Source organism: Brassica rapa, chromosome A01 (genome assembly GCF_000309985.2).
Source record: "Brassica rapa cultivar Chiifu-401-42 chromosome A01, CAAS_Brap_v3.01, whole genome shotgun sequence".
NCBI lineage: Eukaryota > Viridiplantae > Streptophyta > Magnoliopsida > Brassicales > Brassicaceae > Brassica > Brassica rapa.
Window position 1 is genome coordinate 8142150 of NC_024795.2, and position 16499 is coordinate 8158648.

At 37.8% G+C, this 16499-nt stretch overlaps 4 protein-coding genes across 6 annotated transcripts; 1 reads left to right on the forward strand and 3 right to left on the reverse strand.

The window, feature by feature from the left end:
• Positions 1-435: 435 nt before the first annotated feature.
• On the reverse strand, positions 436-3045 carry LOC103864691 (putative nuclease HARBI1). Its single transcript, XM_009142456.3, has one exon. It carries the CDS (start codon positions 2915-2917, stop codon positions 1598-1600), a length of 1320 nt encoding a protein of 439 aa, XP_009140704.1. The 5' UTR covers positions 2918-3045; the 3' UTR covers positions 436-1597.
• A 538-nt stretch (positions 3046-3583) lies between these two features.
• On the reverse strand, positions 3584-4426 carry LOC103864699 (glutathione S-transferase T3-like). Its single transcript, XM_033287297.1, has one exon. The coding sequence runs from the start codon at positions 4424-4426 to the stop codon at positions 3584-3586; it is 843 nt and encodes a 280-aa protein (XP_033143188.1).
• A 1222-nt stretch (positions 4427-5648) lies between these two features.
• On the forward strand, positions 5649-6959 carry LOC103862285 (mitochondrial uncoupling protein 4). Its single transcript, XM_009139983.3, has one exon. It carries the CDS (start codon positions 5867-5869, stop codon positions 6812-6814), a length of 948 nt encoding a protein of 315 aa, XP_009138231.1. The 5' UTR covers positions 5649-5866; the 3' UTR covers positions 6815-6959.
• A 76-nt stretch (positions 6960-7035) lies between these two features.
• LOC103862294 (rho GTPase-activating protein REN1) lies at positions 7036-13716 on the reverse strand. 3 transcript variants are annotated; one of them, XM_009139995.3, is made up of 24 exons: positions 13544-13705; positions 13275-13451; positions 13064-13132; positions 12822-12858; positions 12593-12669; positions 12210-12280; positions 12012-12090; positions 11542-11686; positions 11131-11247; positions 10975-11052; positions 10833-10888; positions 10685-10754; positions 10378-10462; positions 9945-10188; positions 9580-9834; positions 9105-9401; positions 8931-8995; positions 8655-8715; positions 8453-8536; positions 8234-8347; positions 7987-8156; positions 7819-7885; positions 7589-7741; positions 7036-7496 (listed from the first exon to the last, which is right to left on the reverse strand). In XM_009139995.3, exons 2-24 carry the CDS (start codon positions 13416-13418, stop codon positions 7167-7169), a joined length of 2868 nt encoding a protein of 955 aa, XP_009138243.2. In that variant the 5' UTR covers positions 13419-13451; positions 13544-13705; the 3' UTR covers positions 7036-7166. The 3 variants fall into 3 exon arrangements, with proteins under 3 accessions (XP_009138243.2, XP_009138238.2, XP_009138248.2); XM_009139990.3 differs by having other exon boundaries at positions 13275-13716; XM_009140000.3 differs by having other exon boundaries at positions 7589-7723; positions 13275-13715.
• Positions 13717-16499: the final 2783 nt, after the last annotated feature.

The following is a 16499-nucleotide window of genomic DNA, read 5'->3' on the forward strand; positions in this document are numbered from 1 at the left end:
TTATTTATTTTTAAATCACTAAATTTTACCAATCATGCTTTAGTTTTACTTTTAAAAATTAAAGTCTACATCAAGTTTTTATTTAATTTTATCAATCATGCTTTAACTTTATTTTTAAAGCTACAGCAAAAAAAAACAAAGCAAAACTTTTTATTATGTATTTTAGGCAAAAATGCTACATCATATTTTTATAGGCTGTAGAATCTGTAAAATGTAAAAAAAATATCTATAATATCAAATAAATTATATAATCATAATAAAAAACTTTTATAAATATTTTAGTTTTGAATTTGAGTGTTTTTTTAATTATTAAAATATTTAAATAATATAAATATTATTTACATATCACTTTTTAAATTACAATAAATTTTGATAATTTATAAAAAAATATTAATATAAATTATTTTAATTCATATAAAATAATAATTTTATATATACAACACATATTTCATATATTTTATTTTAAAATATCTACAGCCTATAACTTACAGCTATAACAAATTTAACTACAACAAAAGTCTCTGCAGAAAAAATATACAGTAACAACTTTACAGCTACAACCAATTTATCTACAGCTAAACATCTACAACTAAATTTTTTAAGCCACAGTCGAACCAATCATCACCTTTATCTTCTTCTTTTTGTCCTACAAGGAAGTCTTTTATTTTATTTTTTTTGAAACACAGGAAGTCTTTTAATTAAAACCAATATTTTTCAGGTGGTCATTTTTTTAATTTCATATTGAGAAAATAATAGTTCAACGATAATATGTCCTTTTTAAAATATGGTATTCTCTTTGGTTCCTTTCAGATCTGTGGAAGGGTAAAAACCGATTTACAGCTCTTGAGATTATGGAGAAGTCAATTAATAAACGTAATGGAATGACGCCAAGTGCAACCTCCTCTTTTGATTAAGTGGCAGCTAGCCCTCTGAAACTAACTCGTATTATATTTAACAATGATGCTTCTTAAATGCACATGTTTGTGAAATGCTAAAGGGATGCTTCGAGTGGTGTGGTGAGCCGAATACAAATGCAATAGATAAGTAGTCTGCTTGTTGCTTGGCATGTTATCATGCGGTTTTCGCATACTTATTAATAGATTTATCAGATGTACAGCAAAAATTTGCGTGGGCCGAGTGGTTAAGGCGTGTTCGAATCTCTGAGGCGCCGTAAAACTTTTTGTGAAACCTTTTTAGAAGGTTTTAAAAGCCCAATTAATCTCGACGTAAGCCCAAAAATAAAACAATGGGCCGCCTCGCGCACACACGTCTTTTTAGCTTTGACTAGATTTAAAACCGGCGAGTCTGACTGGAATCCTAAGAGCACCATTATCCTTGATACCCACTTAGGGGTGCTAATTAATTTTTAAATATTATTAAGTTGGAAAAGTGACATTAAGAAACCTAAATAAGAGATCTTCAAATATGTGCGTCCATTGCAAGGTTCTAATTTTAGGGTTTTTAAAAAAAAAACATTATTTTAGGCAACTTAAAATTTATTAATAAAATTATTATACATAACATTTTAAATATAGAATTAAAATAAAATATAAAAAAGATTAGTAAAATAAAGGAGAATTATTGGAACGAAGCTTCATCAGTTGTCGTCTTCATCAGATCCGAATTTATGCCATACATGTTCAACCAAATCAGCTTTTAGTTGGTGATGCGTTGGTTCATCACGAATTCTTTGTCGAGAATGCATCATATTGGCGATATTTGTAGGCATTTCCTGTGAAAAACCGAGATCGACTTGTGAAGTTCCGTTGTCTTCTACTTGTTGGAACTCCGCAACATTAAATAGACTGTATCCATCTCTTTCGTTTTCTACAATCATATTATGTAGTATGATACACGCTCTCATAATCTTCCCAATTTTGGCTTTGTCCCAAAACAGCGCTGGATTTTTGACAATAGCGAAACGAGCTTGCAATACTCCAAATGCACGCTCGACATCTTTTCGGACAGCTTCCTGATTTTGAGCAAATAAAACAGCTTTCGGCCCTTGTGGTTGTGGAATTGATTGGATAAAAGTTGCCCAATTTGGATAGATCCCATCGGTGAGATAGTAACCCATATGATACTCTCTTCCATTGACAGAGAAAGTGACTGGAGGAGCTTTACCGTTTATAATGTCATCAAAAACAGGCGAGCGATCAAGAACATTGATATCGTTTAACGTACCTGGAGGTCCAAAAAACGCGTGCCATATCCAGAGATCATATGAAGCAACCGCCTCCAAAACAATTGTTGGTTTACCCGAACCACGAGAATATTGCCCTTTCCAAGCGGTGGGACAATTCTTCCACTCCCAGTGCATACAATCGATGCTTCCAATCATTCCGGGAAATCCTCGATACTCTCCAACATGAAGTAGACGTTGAAGATCAGCCGGTGTCGGTCTTCTGAGGTACTCACCGGCAAACAAATATATAATCCCTTCGACGAAATTTTCCACGCATAACCGAGTTGTTGTTTCACCGAGCCGGAGGTATTCGTCGACCGCATCAGCCGCAGAACCATATGCCAAGACACGAATCGCTGCAGTACACTTTTGAAGGGGAGAGAGACTGCTCCTTCCGAGACCATCTTGCGTTTGTTGAAAGTATTGAACTTCGTTGGAGAGACGGTCAACAATCCGCATAAACAATGACTTGTTCATTCTAAAACGTCGTCGGAAGAAATTTTCAGGATACGTTGGAGTATCACTAAAATAATCATTCCATAAACGAATATGCCCTTCCTCACGATGTCTTTCGATATACGCTCGTTTTTTTCTTTTCTTTCTTCGTTCTTCTTGATCACGACGAATGGTCAAATTCTCAAATGCTTGATCAAAATATTGATCATAGACATCATCAAAAACATCATCAAATGCATCATCAAACGCATCATCATCATGAGAAGAAGAAGCCATATAAAGTTTTTATAAAGATGGTTTTGGTGTTTATAATAAGGGGAAAAAATATAAATATGGTAAGAAGAGTTTGTTGTTGTTAAGAAGAGAAGAAGAGTTTGTTGTTGTAAAGCAGAGAAGAAGAGTTCGTTGTATATGTTTCGAGAGAGAAGGTTGATATAAATAGAAGATGAGATTGATGTTATAAATAGAAGATGAGTTTGGTAAAAGTCCGTGACTACAAAAATACTGTCCGTGACTACAAGACATCGACACATACAAACACATACAGACACAAACAAAAACATGGACTCTGTGACACATACAAGACACGTACAAACACATACTGACACATACAAACACATGGTCCGTGACTCGTTACAGACCCTGCACACTACAAGACATGGTACATGACATCTCTCTGTGGACTCCGTGACTCCCTTCAGTCCAAGCATCTCTGTGGACTCCGTGACTTCTCTACAAGACAAAGAAACATGATATATCATAAACAACAACTGTAAATATAACTGAACAACACAAGAACAACTTAAATATTTTATATCATAAAGTGAAAAATAAAGCTCTTCACAGAGCTTTCAAATCCGATAATTAAAGTTAAAACTGAAGCTCTTTAACAGAGCTTTCAAATCCGAGAACCAAACATAATTAACCAAACAACAAGAACACCTAATTAGACAGCAACAATTCCTTAATTAACTTCTTCTTCAGAGCTATTTCATCATCATCTAGAGGTTCTTGTTTAGCCATGAACCTGTCCAGAAGCTTCATCTTGGACATCTTCTCCTTCTTAACCAACATTACCTGAAGCTCACCAACGTCTTTTCCCTCAACAATTGGTTTCTTCCCACGGGCTTTTGCAGCCTTAACACCAGGGGGTCGAGTCCCTGCTTCATCAGCTACAGAGCACCCTGACTGCGAACCGTTATCAAGCTTCTTCCTTTTGGAATCTCCTTGAGCGCAAGGCGAAGATAGATCACACCACTTCTGGTCATGTCTTAGCTCTTTCCAAGCATGTTCTAATATGAACTTCTTTTTGTAGTTGTTGAAGAAGATTTCGTGGGCATGTTTGAGAACATCAGTCTCGTTCTGCCCACTGGTTTTAGAACGAGTCGCTGCTTCAAAAGCTCCACAAAACTTCCCCACTGCTTCGTTGATTTTGTGCCACCTATTCTTACACTGTGATGCCCCTCTTCTGTCGCAGTCAGCGATTTTAGGACTAGCCGAGTAGTAGGCTGCTATCCTCTTCCAGAAAGCATCATTCCGTTGCTCATTCCCAATGATAGGGTCTTTACTGGTGTTCAACCATGAGCTGATGAGGACATTGTCATGTGTTGGAGTCCACGTGCGTCTTACTTTACTCTCCACAGGACTTTCTGGTTCGAAGTTTGAACCTTCGGTTGCTTGCATCCCAAATAAAGGAATAGGTGAGGATTCTGAACCAACGCCAGAATCTTGTTGAGTTTGAAGAAGATCAACAAAATTTAAATTCATATACGGATGGGAATCCATATCAGAATTTTTCTAAGAAGATAGATGAAAGATGGATGGTGTTTAATAGAAGAGAGAAAGCGTGTTTGATAGAGAAAGAGAGAAGAACGACCCTGTTTAATAGAAGAGAGAAAAGCGTTTAACGCTTTGATCACACCCACAACCACATTGGAGGTGACATTTAGCTAACTCTTTAATCACACTTCAAATTTAGCTAACATTCATTGCTATCTACCTCATTTATCACACTATCGGTCAGAGATTTATCTAACTCATTTCCTTTCTAACTACCTGCTATCTACCTAATTTCTAATTCAGATTCGCAATCAATTCAGAGTTAAGGCAATCAAATAACTAACCTCAAAAAGCCATTGCGTCTACATCCGTCCAAACCACAGACGTCTTCTTTGAAGAAACTTCATGTCTCTTCTGAAAAGGAAACACAAATCAACACTAGAACGATTAAAACACAAGAAAGATTAAGAAACAAATACTGAAACATCATCTCTTGAATCAGTAGACATAAACTATCCAACAGTCTCGATTGCATATTGAGACACAAACAAACACAAGCAACAACTCAGACGCATGAATAATTACAAAGACAGATACATAACCGAGTTTAATCATCAGACATAAACAAACACAACACACGCATGCATCACAACAAACGAATCAATAAAAAAATGAATGATTCAGACGTATAACGGGAAAAACTTAGCTTTTGATTTCGGTTTGATTTCGTGGATGATAGCCACAGGCCGGAGAGAAAGGTGGAGTGAGCCGTCGTGGAGAGCGAGGGATACGCAGAGTCGTCGAGGAGATCGAGAGGGAGGCGGAATCGTCGAGGAGATCGAGAGGGAGACCGATAAAGAGAGAGAGGCGGAATCGCCGAGGAGACCGGTGGAGACGGAGATTCGTCGACCACAGACGGAGAGGCGACGATTCCACCGATAGAGATTCCGGCTGATGCCGTCGACGAGTCGGAGAGATCATCGTCGTCGAGAAATCATTGTTTCACCTTCGGTGTCGCCAAGAGAGAAAGAGAGAAGACGAGAAGGTTGTGAGAGAGAGAGATTGTGATTGAGTGACACGTGCCCTTGAAACCCCGTCTCTTCCGCTCCACATTAAGCTACGTATTCTCTTTAATTCTCTATTTTTTATTTATTTTAAAACCGAAATTAGCTTAAAACCCTCCTCTTGATACCGCGATAATGATGGTCTAACAGCAATTAGGGTTAACTTTAATGATTAGACCACTCTCAGATACTGCGAAGAAGCTGGAATAAAGCATTCGTCAACATTGAACAGCTCCGCTCTTACTCCACAACACAAAACCGCGTCACAAAACTCACTATAAATACTTCATCTACCAGTGTGCTTCTTCTTCAGACATCTCTCAGTTTCTCTCTTTGGTCTTAATATTACAAGAAAACAAATAAAAATCAAATTTTTACAGCAATGGGAGTCAAAAGTTTCGTGGAAGGTGGGATCGCCTCTGTAGTCGCCGGCTGCTCCACTCACCCTCTCGATCTCATCAAGGTTCGCCTTCAGCTCCACGGCGAAGCTTCCGCCGTCACTCTCCTCCGTCCAGCTCTCGCTTTCCACAATTCTCCTCCAGCTTTTCTCGAGACGACTCATTCAGTCCCTAAAGTAGGACCCATCTCCCTCGGAATCAACCTCGTCAAAACCGAAGGCGCCGCCGCGCTTTTCTCCGGCGTCTCCGCCACACTCCTCCGTCAGACTCTCTACTCCACCACCAGGATGGGTCTCTACGAGGTGCTGAAAAACAAATGGACTGATCCCGAGTCCGGTAAGCTGAGTCTCACTCGTAAAATCGCCGCCGGATTAGTCGGCGGCGGGATCGGAGCCGCCGTCGGGAACCCAGCTGACGTGGCGATGGTAAGGATGCAAGCGGACGGGAGGCTTCCCGTCTCGGAGCGTCGTAACTACGCGGGCGTAGGAGACGCGATCAAGAGGATGGCGAAGCAAGAAGGCGTGGTGAGCCTGTGGCGCGGCTCGGCTCTGACGATCAACAGGGCGATGATAGTGACGGCGGCGCAGCTCGCGTCGTACGATCAGTTCAAGGAAGGGATGGTGGAGAGCGGGGCGATGAAAGATGGGCTCGGGACTCACGTGGTGGCGAGTTTCGCGGCGGGGATCGTGGCGGCTGTTGCGTCGAATCCGGTGGATGTGATAAAGACGAGGGTGATGAATATGAAGGTGGAGGCGCGTGGTGGGGAGGCTCAGTACAAAGGCGCGTGGGATTGTGCGGTGAAGACGGTTAGAGCGGAAGGACCGATGGCTCTTTATAAAGGGTTTGTTCCTACGGTTTGTAGGCAAGGACCTTTCACTGTTGTGCTCTTTGTTACGTTGGAGCAAGTCAAGAAGCTGCTTCGTGATTTTTGATTATCTTTTGGAGGTTATGATGATGACGACGACTAAAGAAGAAGAATACTAGTAGTATTGATTTGATAGGGGATTTTTGTATTGGTTTATTCATTTTCGATATATTCAAGCATTGTTGTTAGAACAAAAATCATTTTTTTTGTTTCTTTTACTGTTGTGAGTGAATGTATCTACCAAAATAACAGATCGAACGCAGAGTTAAGAAAACAAAATAGAAGGTGTAGTTGAAGGAAAGACTAAAAAGAATGAATATGTTATTTGCGGGGTGAAGAATAAGCATATAAATAGACCTGGAGTTAAATGATGGCTGTACATTAGTGGGAGTTGGGGTTAAGCAGCTCTAATAAAGAGGTTATCTGGAGAAGGTCCTTGGTGTTGTGCTGGGTTGGTTTCCTCCAGATCCTCCTCTGCCTCTGTCTCCTCCGTTCTCAGATCTTCCTCTGTCAAGAACATGCTGGCTGTGGAGCTTGCTGCTCTGTGACTCCTGGTTCTGGCTTTGGTTTGATCCTGTTTCTCTTTCCGTTTGCTGTAAACTTTGGTTTTGCACCGAGGATGGACTGGGTTGCCCTGTGCTTTTTCCTTTGTCCATGTTTGAGAGCTCGCTTGCGATCTGACTCCGTCTCTCTTTGAGGAAGTTTAGTCGCATTGTCAATTTGGAAAGTGCAGAAGTTGTTGTATTTCCCTGTTTGTTTGTACTCATTTATTTTAGCTCTCCTTTTTTTGAACAATATTTGGTTGCATTTTGATGGGTATGTTTTGTGTTTTGTTTCTTACATCTCCCTTTGAGCCAGACCTCTTTGACATGCCAGCAGACTTTGAGCTGCCACGTGAAGTTTCTTGTTGCGAGCTTTTGCTCCGTTGATCTTGTTGCTTCTCTGTCTCATTTTCTCTTGCAGACCCTTGCTCATCCTGCAAAATGTGACGGATCTGTAGTGCATTATTGCAGAGGAAGAAGAAACAAACCTGCTAAGAGACGTATATAACAGATGTTACAAATGTGTTACCTTAAGCGATGATGACCTTTCGGATACATGGGTAGAAGCTGCTTCAGTATCCTTTTGTTTCTCCTTCCTGTGAGACAAAGTTGAAAGAAGATTAGTGCTAAGCGTTAAATATGATTGAGGAAAGCATAGGTTATGAGGTAAAATGTGAATCTGTTGATGAGTCCTTACATTTTTGCACTGTTCTCTGGAATGCTCCGAGGTTCTTTGCTGGCACCATGCGTTGAACCAGAGGCTTTTGCGTCCTGATGACTAAGTTTTTTTTTAAGATCATCAACCTTATGTTCCAAGTTGGCGATATCAGTCTCCGCCTGAGCAACGTCGTGCAGATCTTTTTTCAACTGTAAGAAAGACATGTCTTTCAAGTTGGACATGTATTTTTGACCAAACAAAAATAATTTTTTTTAGCTAGACTAACCTTTTCATCAGCTATTTCTGGAATAGGTTGATTCACTTTTGACATCTTCAGTCCTGCTTCCAGGGCTGATTTCTTATCTCTCTCTAGCTGCAACTGTTCCTGTAGTCTTTCCACCTAGAGGATGAAGGTAAAGCACATTCATATATCTAAAAGAACTTGCAAACACTCAATAAAAACAAACATCACGTAGCTAGGATATGGTTTTGTTGTAAGCCTTACATCTTTCTCTAGTGCTTCGCGCCTCACGTACAAAGCCTTCTTCCGTCGCTCCAAACTAGCCTGTAGAACTGCATTATTTTTAACCTGTTCTAGAAAAAAAAAATGAAGGTTGTTAATGGGTATACTCGTTAAAAGCCACTAGTTATATAGCGAACTAGTTAGCAAAAGCAAAAACACACTCATCAGGACTTTTATTTCTGACCTCCTCTGAAATACTGTTTTGTAGCTCCGATTTGGCTGACTCGAGTCTTTCAATGTCAGCACTGCAGAATATAAACATTGTCGGATTAAGTAGTTATTTAGGCGTAGTAAACCACGTTGATTTACAGGATCTACTTTAGTCTAAACAAGTATAAGGTTATGACAAGTTCTGCTTTTGATTTTGATCTAAATACTGAAGGCAATACAACAAAAAGAAGTCACGAGGAAGAAACATAAAGATTTAAATCACTTGTAGAGATGAGATGATGTTACATACTCGTCCTCGTCCACTTCCACCTCCGCTGAGAAATCAATAGACTCCATCGAAAGGTTTTTCTTCCCCTGGGCACATAAAATACCAAACTGTTACTAAACGTTTGGATCCCTTGAGAGCTAGGAACACCACATCAAGAACTAATCCCTCGGGATGGAAACGAAACAAGAAACTCACAGGGGTACGGCCCCAGCGCTTATTACTTCCTCCAGGTGGACTGGATAGTGTAGACGGTTTCTTAATGTCAGATGCCACATCTGGTATTGATGAGATTTTATCCTCAGTTGTTGCGACCTCTGCAACACCCTTTACCTCTGCATTATCAGCACCTTTGACCAGGCGATTTTCATCCCTTTTTGCATCATCATGCCGTGGTAGTGAAGATCGTTTAGAGCTTGATAAAAGCTTCTTAGTAACTAGGGGCTCCGTAGTTCCTTTTGGGGTTTTTGATTCAGAGCTTAAATTATCATTTACCTGCAAAATGAACAATGCAAATGTCAAGTAAGATGGAATGAAGACCAAGGAACTTGAATCATAAGTGTAAACTTCAAATAGAATTCTAGAATCCACATATGTAATTCTTAATAATAAGCTAATAATCATCTAGTAATCAACAAGAATTTTCTATTAGGAAATGGTTTAGTTATTGAACCTTAGTATATGACCGTGCCTTATGGTCATCATGATCAATATCATTCCCATGGTTGTCGTCCAAGGCGGCATTCTCACTGTATGATCCGTTTGATTCATTTTCAAGGTCCTCTTCCTCATCTGTGTAGTCCGCAGATCCCTGTGTGCCATCATATTCATCATCATCATCGTCATACTCTTCATCATCTGTCCCCACCTCCGTTCCACTACCACTCTCTCCTGAGTCGGAATACAAGCCCGGCGATAAGGAACCTTCCTGCAGCCATAGACTATTTAATTAACCAGAAGAAAAAGCACGCAATGAAGGCTTCACTATACTACTGCAGCAATAAGAGAGGATCACTATGCAGAGAAGTACAATCTTACTCCAAATATGCTGGCATATTCTTCTAACAGTGTTATCACTATAGCCTGGGCATGATTCGCTGCGGCAGCTGCTTGCAGAAGTTGCATAGAGCCATCACCGCCGACATCAAAATCATTTTCAATTTCACAGTCGCCAGCCAGAAGAGGTCGAAGAAGTAAAGGTGCCATACACGCTGCAACAGCATTCGTGTTCATCCGGTTCACATTTTTGTTAGAGGCCACTACTTGCATCATTATCAGGATTCTTGCAAGAAGAAAAACAAACATAATTAATAACAAAAAGTGAACTAACTCCCTAAAACGTGCTCGACAAATTGGAGATGTGGATGGCTCTATAAGATTCATGGAGTTCAAATGACTGGTGGGTTTGCGCATAAAAACGGTTCATCTCTAAACTTTCGTAAGCTAAACGTGAAAACAGATAAGAGACTACCTTTGCAAAAGGCGTCGATTTGGTTCAGGAAATGATTCACAAATTGCTTCCCGCATAGCATTGACTCTATTGCCACGGTCAGAACCTGATAATGTTGCAAGGAGAAGATGTCAGTAAAGTATAACATCCGGGAGAAGCATGGAAAAAGCAGAAATAGATTTGTGTAAATCTCCACAATTCATAATATAATGTCACAGTAAACCCCGAGGAAAATAATTGCTTGGGTGTTTAGCTTCAATGGAATACACAGAAAAGACCTCAGACACAGAAAAGAAATGAAAAAAGAAGAAGAAAATGTTAAACTTACGGCAAGCTTCCAGAAGGGCGTTGCAACAAGATGCAGGCACCGGAGAAGAAGGCAACTCTCTGAGAACATACTGCACATTCATGGATACAATTAGAGAGGGTTAAGAGCGAAAGACTAACTCAGCATGGTAGTGAAAAGTGTCAGGTACCTTAAGACAATCAGCAATAACATGAGCATCCTCCGTGGGAGTGAACTCATTCCTCCCTGAACCAAGTGACTGTGTATTAATATTTTAATTCGCAATGCAGAAAAACAGATGGCCTAATCGCGTATATGCAGAGATTCAAAACCTTGCTCATATTCACGAATCCGATGTTCAACATCATCAACATCAGCAGCTTGTCTCAAGATTCCTTCTGTATTGACTCCTGCAAGATAAAGTTGTTTTTTATGCTCAATATGGCTAAAAGAAGCCGAAAATGAAGCTGAAAGCCTGAAGCTAATACCATGATCTTCAACAAATCTAAGGGCCTTTTCCAAGAAAGATGGGGATCCATCAACATCTTCTAGAGCAAGCAAAACTGGTTTTCCAATGACAGTTGATCTTGTTGGTGTCTCGTCTTCTGTAAAAATGTGGGAAAATGCATCATTGTCCAAATGAATTGAAAGAGAACCTAATCTTTGGAAGTCACCGATTGCCTAAACTGTGTCCACATTCTTGTGAGCTTTTGAATACTAACTTGTCAGCCTTGAGCTCCAGACGAAGGGAATTTATGTTTTTACATGGTAATATATTCCCAACTCGCTAGGTTTTCTAGAGAGGACAAAACTTTGACATTCTCACAACACTCAAAACAGATCTTGTTGTAATACATGAATTTAAAAAGACTAAGTTATTAGAAAAGTGACAAACATACTCTGTTCTTCAACACTGACAGGGGCATCTGCATGATCATTTGTGAAGATACCATTTTGACCCATAACATGAGAAGCATTAGGTGCTTGTGTCAAAGCGTTTTCTAGAGCAGCTTTCCACTCGTTTAAATCCTCCATAGTGTCGGCCTAACAAAAAAAAGTATCAAATCAGAATGCAAAGTTGATCCATCCATCACTGAATCTCGGTCCTTGCTAATTTTTAATCATCGAGTTCATATACAAATTTACGTTTCAACCTATAGTTTGCTATGTAATAGAGATGATAAAGATTAGAGCATATTACGACAGAAAGTTACAGCGGAGTGTAACGGTTATGAAATGAACAAGAAGTCAGCATAAAAATATCAGAACGTAAGATAAGATGCACAGATGAGATGGATGCAACTGATAATAATAAGATTAGGGTGATAAGGAAACAGCAACGGAAAGAAAAGAAAAGTTTTGAAGAAACCTTGAGTGTAAAGGCGCGTCCATCACGGCCATCAGGGAAGAGAACAGTCAACAGCTTTTTATCAGCCTTAACAACCACACTACAAAAAGTAGTCCGAAGTTATATGATGTTAGCAAAACCGAACCAGATGTATTAACATCATACATTAGTTAAAGACTATAGTAATAAAAACCATAATGATTCAAACAATAAGCCAACCTGCCTGAATTGTTGAGATCAATTCCCCCAAGGGTTAAATTAACCTCGCTGCCTCTCTGTTGGACTGCGCTCTGTATAAATAAAACAGAAAAATGTGAGATAACCAGCCTCTGTAATAACAGTCTCATCCCCTGAACAAACTATATCTGCTATAGTATCCCCCACCCCCCCAATTTTTTTCAAGGAACTTTATTCACGTGTGAGTTAAGGTCAAGAAAAGCTAAAAGAAATTGATGTATGACACTCGTTTCACAGAGAAACAGTCGGAGCTTATTGTGATTTGATAAATAACAAATATAAATACCGTTAACCGTCTACCGCTCTAGAAAACTCACAAGCAGGTAACATTTCGCAGCACCCTTGATCAGAACATGAAAGCTTACCGGGTCACTCCGAAAGAAAACGAGTGAAGTACGCGTCAAAATAAACCATCTTTTCTTCCAAGACGTCCACCCAAGCCCTGTGTTAAGAAAACCACTTAAAACTTATAACCATTTAAGCGAAAGCTAGAAATGCGGCATCTTCTCAGGGAGAAAGAAACAGATATCAACAACACACAAAAATAAGAAAGGCTACTTGACCTAAGAATCTCATCCTGAGAAGTGAACATACCTTTTGACGATATATATAATGGTCCACTTTTGAATACCTACACAAGTAGAAAGTATACAACTCACTGAGATTCAGAGATATCTAACATGATGTCTCTCTTTTGCCTACTGAAACCATCAAAGAGTATATATATATACCAATCCTTCTCTCCGAATGTAATTTTCACATTGGAAAAACAGCAGATACTTCTTGATGATTATATGAATGTTCAATGCTAAACGCAACATTAGAAAGTAATTTACCGTGTTGCCACCACGAGAACGCGAGTCTGCGTTTCCGTTTCCAGACTGTGGAATGCTACACGTGTCGCCCTATGATAGGAAGGAATTAAAAAAAAAAAACAAATATTGATCAATATTCTGACGGAGAAGCAAACACTGAGCATCATCGGAAAACTGGAAGAAGAATAGAGATGGATTTCGAAAATCAGAGAAGAGAGAGAGAGAGACGAACATGAGTCTCCAGGTCTTGTTGTTCATGAGGATTGCTATTCTGCTGCTGTTGATTCTGTTGTTGTTGTTGTGGTGGCTGCACCTGAGGAGGAGGCTGTGAAGAAGATGACGAAGAAGAAGATTCTGCGTTTTTGGTAGGAGCCATGACTTTGATGCTTCACGCCATTGAAATGCCGCACTGAATCCAAAAGAGAGAGAAGAATGTCCGATCAAATTCGATACAGCCGATCTCAGATCATAAGAAGTGTTAATTCGAGAGTACACAAAAACCTTGATTTTGATCTGGACGATGAATAATTTTTAAAATTTTGAAAAAAAATAAAATTGCAATTGATTTTTAGAGAGAGAGAGAGAGATTTGATTTGATTGATGTGTTTGTTCAACGATGGTTTTTTGAGAGAGGAAGAGGTTAAGCGAAAATCATGGGCGTGAAGAGAGCGTTTTTGTTTTTATTCGGCACTTGTACACGTCATCATCCCCCTCTCACTTCTTGGAGGGAAACTTTCCCTCTTTTTGACCTCTTCTCTTTTCCATACCCTTTCTTATAGGGCCGTTCAATATGGTAAAACCGAACCGTACCGAACCGAACCGAACCGAAATAGACAATATGGTTTGGTTTTGGTATATACCATATAAACCGAATGGATATAATTTTATAAAAACCGTAGGATTTGGATATGGTTTGGTATATAACCGATTAAACCGAATAAACCGAACAAAACCGATTAAAAGTAGAAATATGTAAATATGTATCTATTTTATAACAATACATGAAAATCTATTTGTTACATAAGTTAAATTTGTGTTAATAACTATTACCATAATTTTATAGTAATAAAAAACCTTAATTTGTAAAACACTTGAACTATAACTAAATAACAATACATTGCAATTCAAACATCTTATTTTCTAAGTCTTTTTGATCTTTTTGCTTTATTTTAGTGTTCACTAAATTAATATGAAGATTATAAATTTGATGGACAATAATTAATGGAAAATTTTCAATTGAAAAAACATGACTTTAATGAACATTAAATATGGAAGAGTGGAAAAACTTTTCTTTCATGTTTCTGTTTTGTTTCATATTTTTATTTTCAAAATTTCAAGCTTTGATTTTAGTTATAGATTTGATTATTTTATTTGATGGTATAAGCATTTTTACTTCTTTGTTTATTTATTTGAACATGTAATATATTTTTAATAAATGACTGTATTGATAATATGACTCTAAAATTTATATAATATGATCTCAAACAAAATAATTATGTTTTTTGGTATAAAACCGAATAAACCGAAAACCGACGGTATATAAACCGAACCGAACCGAAGTAAATATGGATTTAGAATGGTAGTTATATTTTACTAACCGAAATATCGAAAACCGAAAAAAACCGAACCGAAACCGAACCGATATCCGGATTGAACTTCTTAACAAACAAACAATTTTTTTTTTGAAGAAATATACACATTTCCAGTCTTATTATAATTACTCTCTAATCTCTAGTTTTGATACATGGATTAATGGTTCTTTATATCCTCTTCTCTTGATATATAAGTCTCTAATTCCCTAAATAATACTAGTAGATAAAAGAAAATTATTTGATTTGTGACAACCTTAGTACACCCTTGCATTGGTTGACCCTATGACCAGTTGACCACACTCTACTAAATCGTGCCGAGCACGATCATCCATCACCACTCTCTTTTTTTTTTGTGTGTGTCTGTTAATGTGCAGCTTTGTTTTGATTAATTTATTCTCTACTCTCGTTTGAATAATTTAAACTAGTTATCTTTTGGATACCGCTGTTGCGTGCATGGGGGACTCGATTCATTCGTCTCGTTTTCCCATTAATTTTGATTTCTTTGATGGGTGTTTCAGTATAATTCAATTATGCAATCCAGGATTTGAATTACAAATTCGAGTTTTCTTTGTTGGTTGTGGGCTGTCATGGAAAAGCTCATTTGGACAAGGATTAGCCTATTTCACATCCTTTATTTTTTAGAAAACACTTATGCTCCGTATGTCCCTTTTGTAACTCGAAATGGTAGAAATGGTGGTTAGTCTCCAGTGTTGGAACTATTTTTTGAACATTATGAATAATGTATTCATATGTCAAAAAAGAAGTTTTATTTGAATGAGAAATGGAGGTCTAATGTGTATGATTTGAAAAACTTGTATAAAGTAGCAAATACACACATTGGATATTTGAAATTGGATTTGGGTTTTTTGATTTGTTAGTTGGACTTCATGTTCATTGACTTAATCTTATAAACCAAATATATGTTGATCTTTTATATTGATAAAATATAAAAAAGAAATCCATTTTAAAGTATATTATTTTGTTTGAATTGGTCAAAACAATAATAATTTTATTCTTTAATTTCTTGGTCAAAATGTGGAATAAATTCACATAATAATGACAAGAATTAAAAAACTCCATTAGTGCACTATGGAGGTTTCATTTTTGTGTTGAAAAATGAAACTTGTGCTTCTCATTATATTTCTATATAAAGGCTTGTGAGCCATTTAGAAAACATACACATTCATACAATCAAGAACATTTCTCCCACTCAGAATAGTTATGCTAGTATTTTTTATTCTTTTGAGTCTGAGAGTACATCACAAAAATAGGTTCGATAGATTCTGTTTTTCGGTGATGGTAAACAGAAACAATGCTGCAGTTGTATCTTGGGAATCTGAGCGCCATAAAACCGTCACACTACGGGGCGTTTAAAGATTTAAGGAAAGAGATTAACTATCTCGACTCTGCAATTCTTCTTTATTTTTATATTTTGGTATTGAAATTTTAGTTTATGTTCTTATTATTCTTTACAAATATCAGTTGTCCTATGGTAGTAAAATAAGGTTCCTACACTCTTAAATCTTTAAGTATTGTTTATGCTTTTGCACTAACAATACTGATATTTGTTAAAAGTTATTGTTTTTTTTAAGAACAGGTTAATCGACGGTATCGAAACAAAATCTGGATTTGTGTTTTCTTCAACCAGCTTTTGAGATTGTGTAAAGCTTGTGTTCTTGAGCTAACATTATTTTTTGCAGGATCGGTTGAATTATTTAAAATAATTCTCCTGCACTTACGTGTTTCGGTTGTGATTTGCATGATTTATTGATTATTAGTTTTATTCCTGTTCAGTCAATAGCAGTGATCGATCTTGTTTTCAGCACTAATGATAGTAACACTGGTTTAAGTTTTATGAAACTAGT

Coding starts and splice junctions, on each gene's coding strand:
- LOC103864691 (XM_009142456.3), bottom strand. CDS start 2,917: ATGGCTTCTTCTTCTCATGATGATGATGCGTTTGATGATGCATTTGAT.
- LOC103864699 (XM_033287297.1), bottom strand. CDS start 4,426: ATGGATTCCCATCCGTATATGAATTTAAATTTTGTTGATCTTCTTCAA.
- LOC103862285 (XM_009139983.3), top strand. CDS start 5,867: ATGGGAGTCAAAAGTTTCGTGGAAGGTGGGATCGCCTCTGTAGTCGCC.
- LOC103862294 (XM_009139990.3), bottom strand. CDS start 13,418: ATGGCTCCTACCAAAAACGCAGAATCTTCTTCTTCGTCATCTTCTTCA. Junction 8,537..8,654: donor AAAACAGTATTTCAGAGGAG/GTCAGAAATAAA, acceptor TTTCTAGAACAG/GTTAAAAATAATGCAGTTCT. Junction 7,742..7,818: donor AAAGGTCATCATCGCTTAAG/GTAACACATTTG, acceptor AATGCACTACAG/ATCCGTCACATTTTGCAGGA.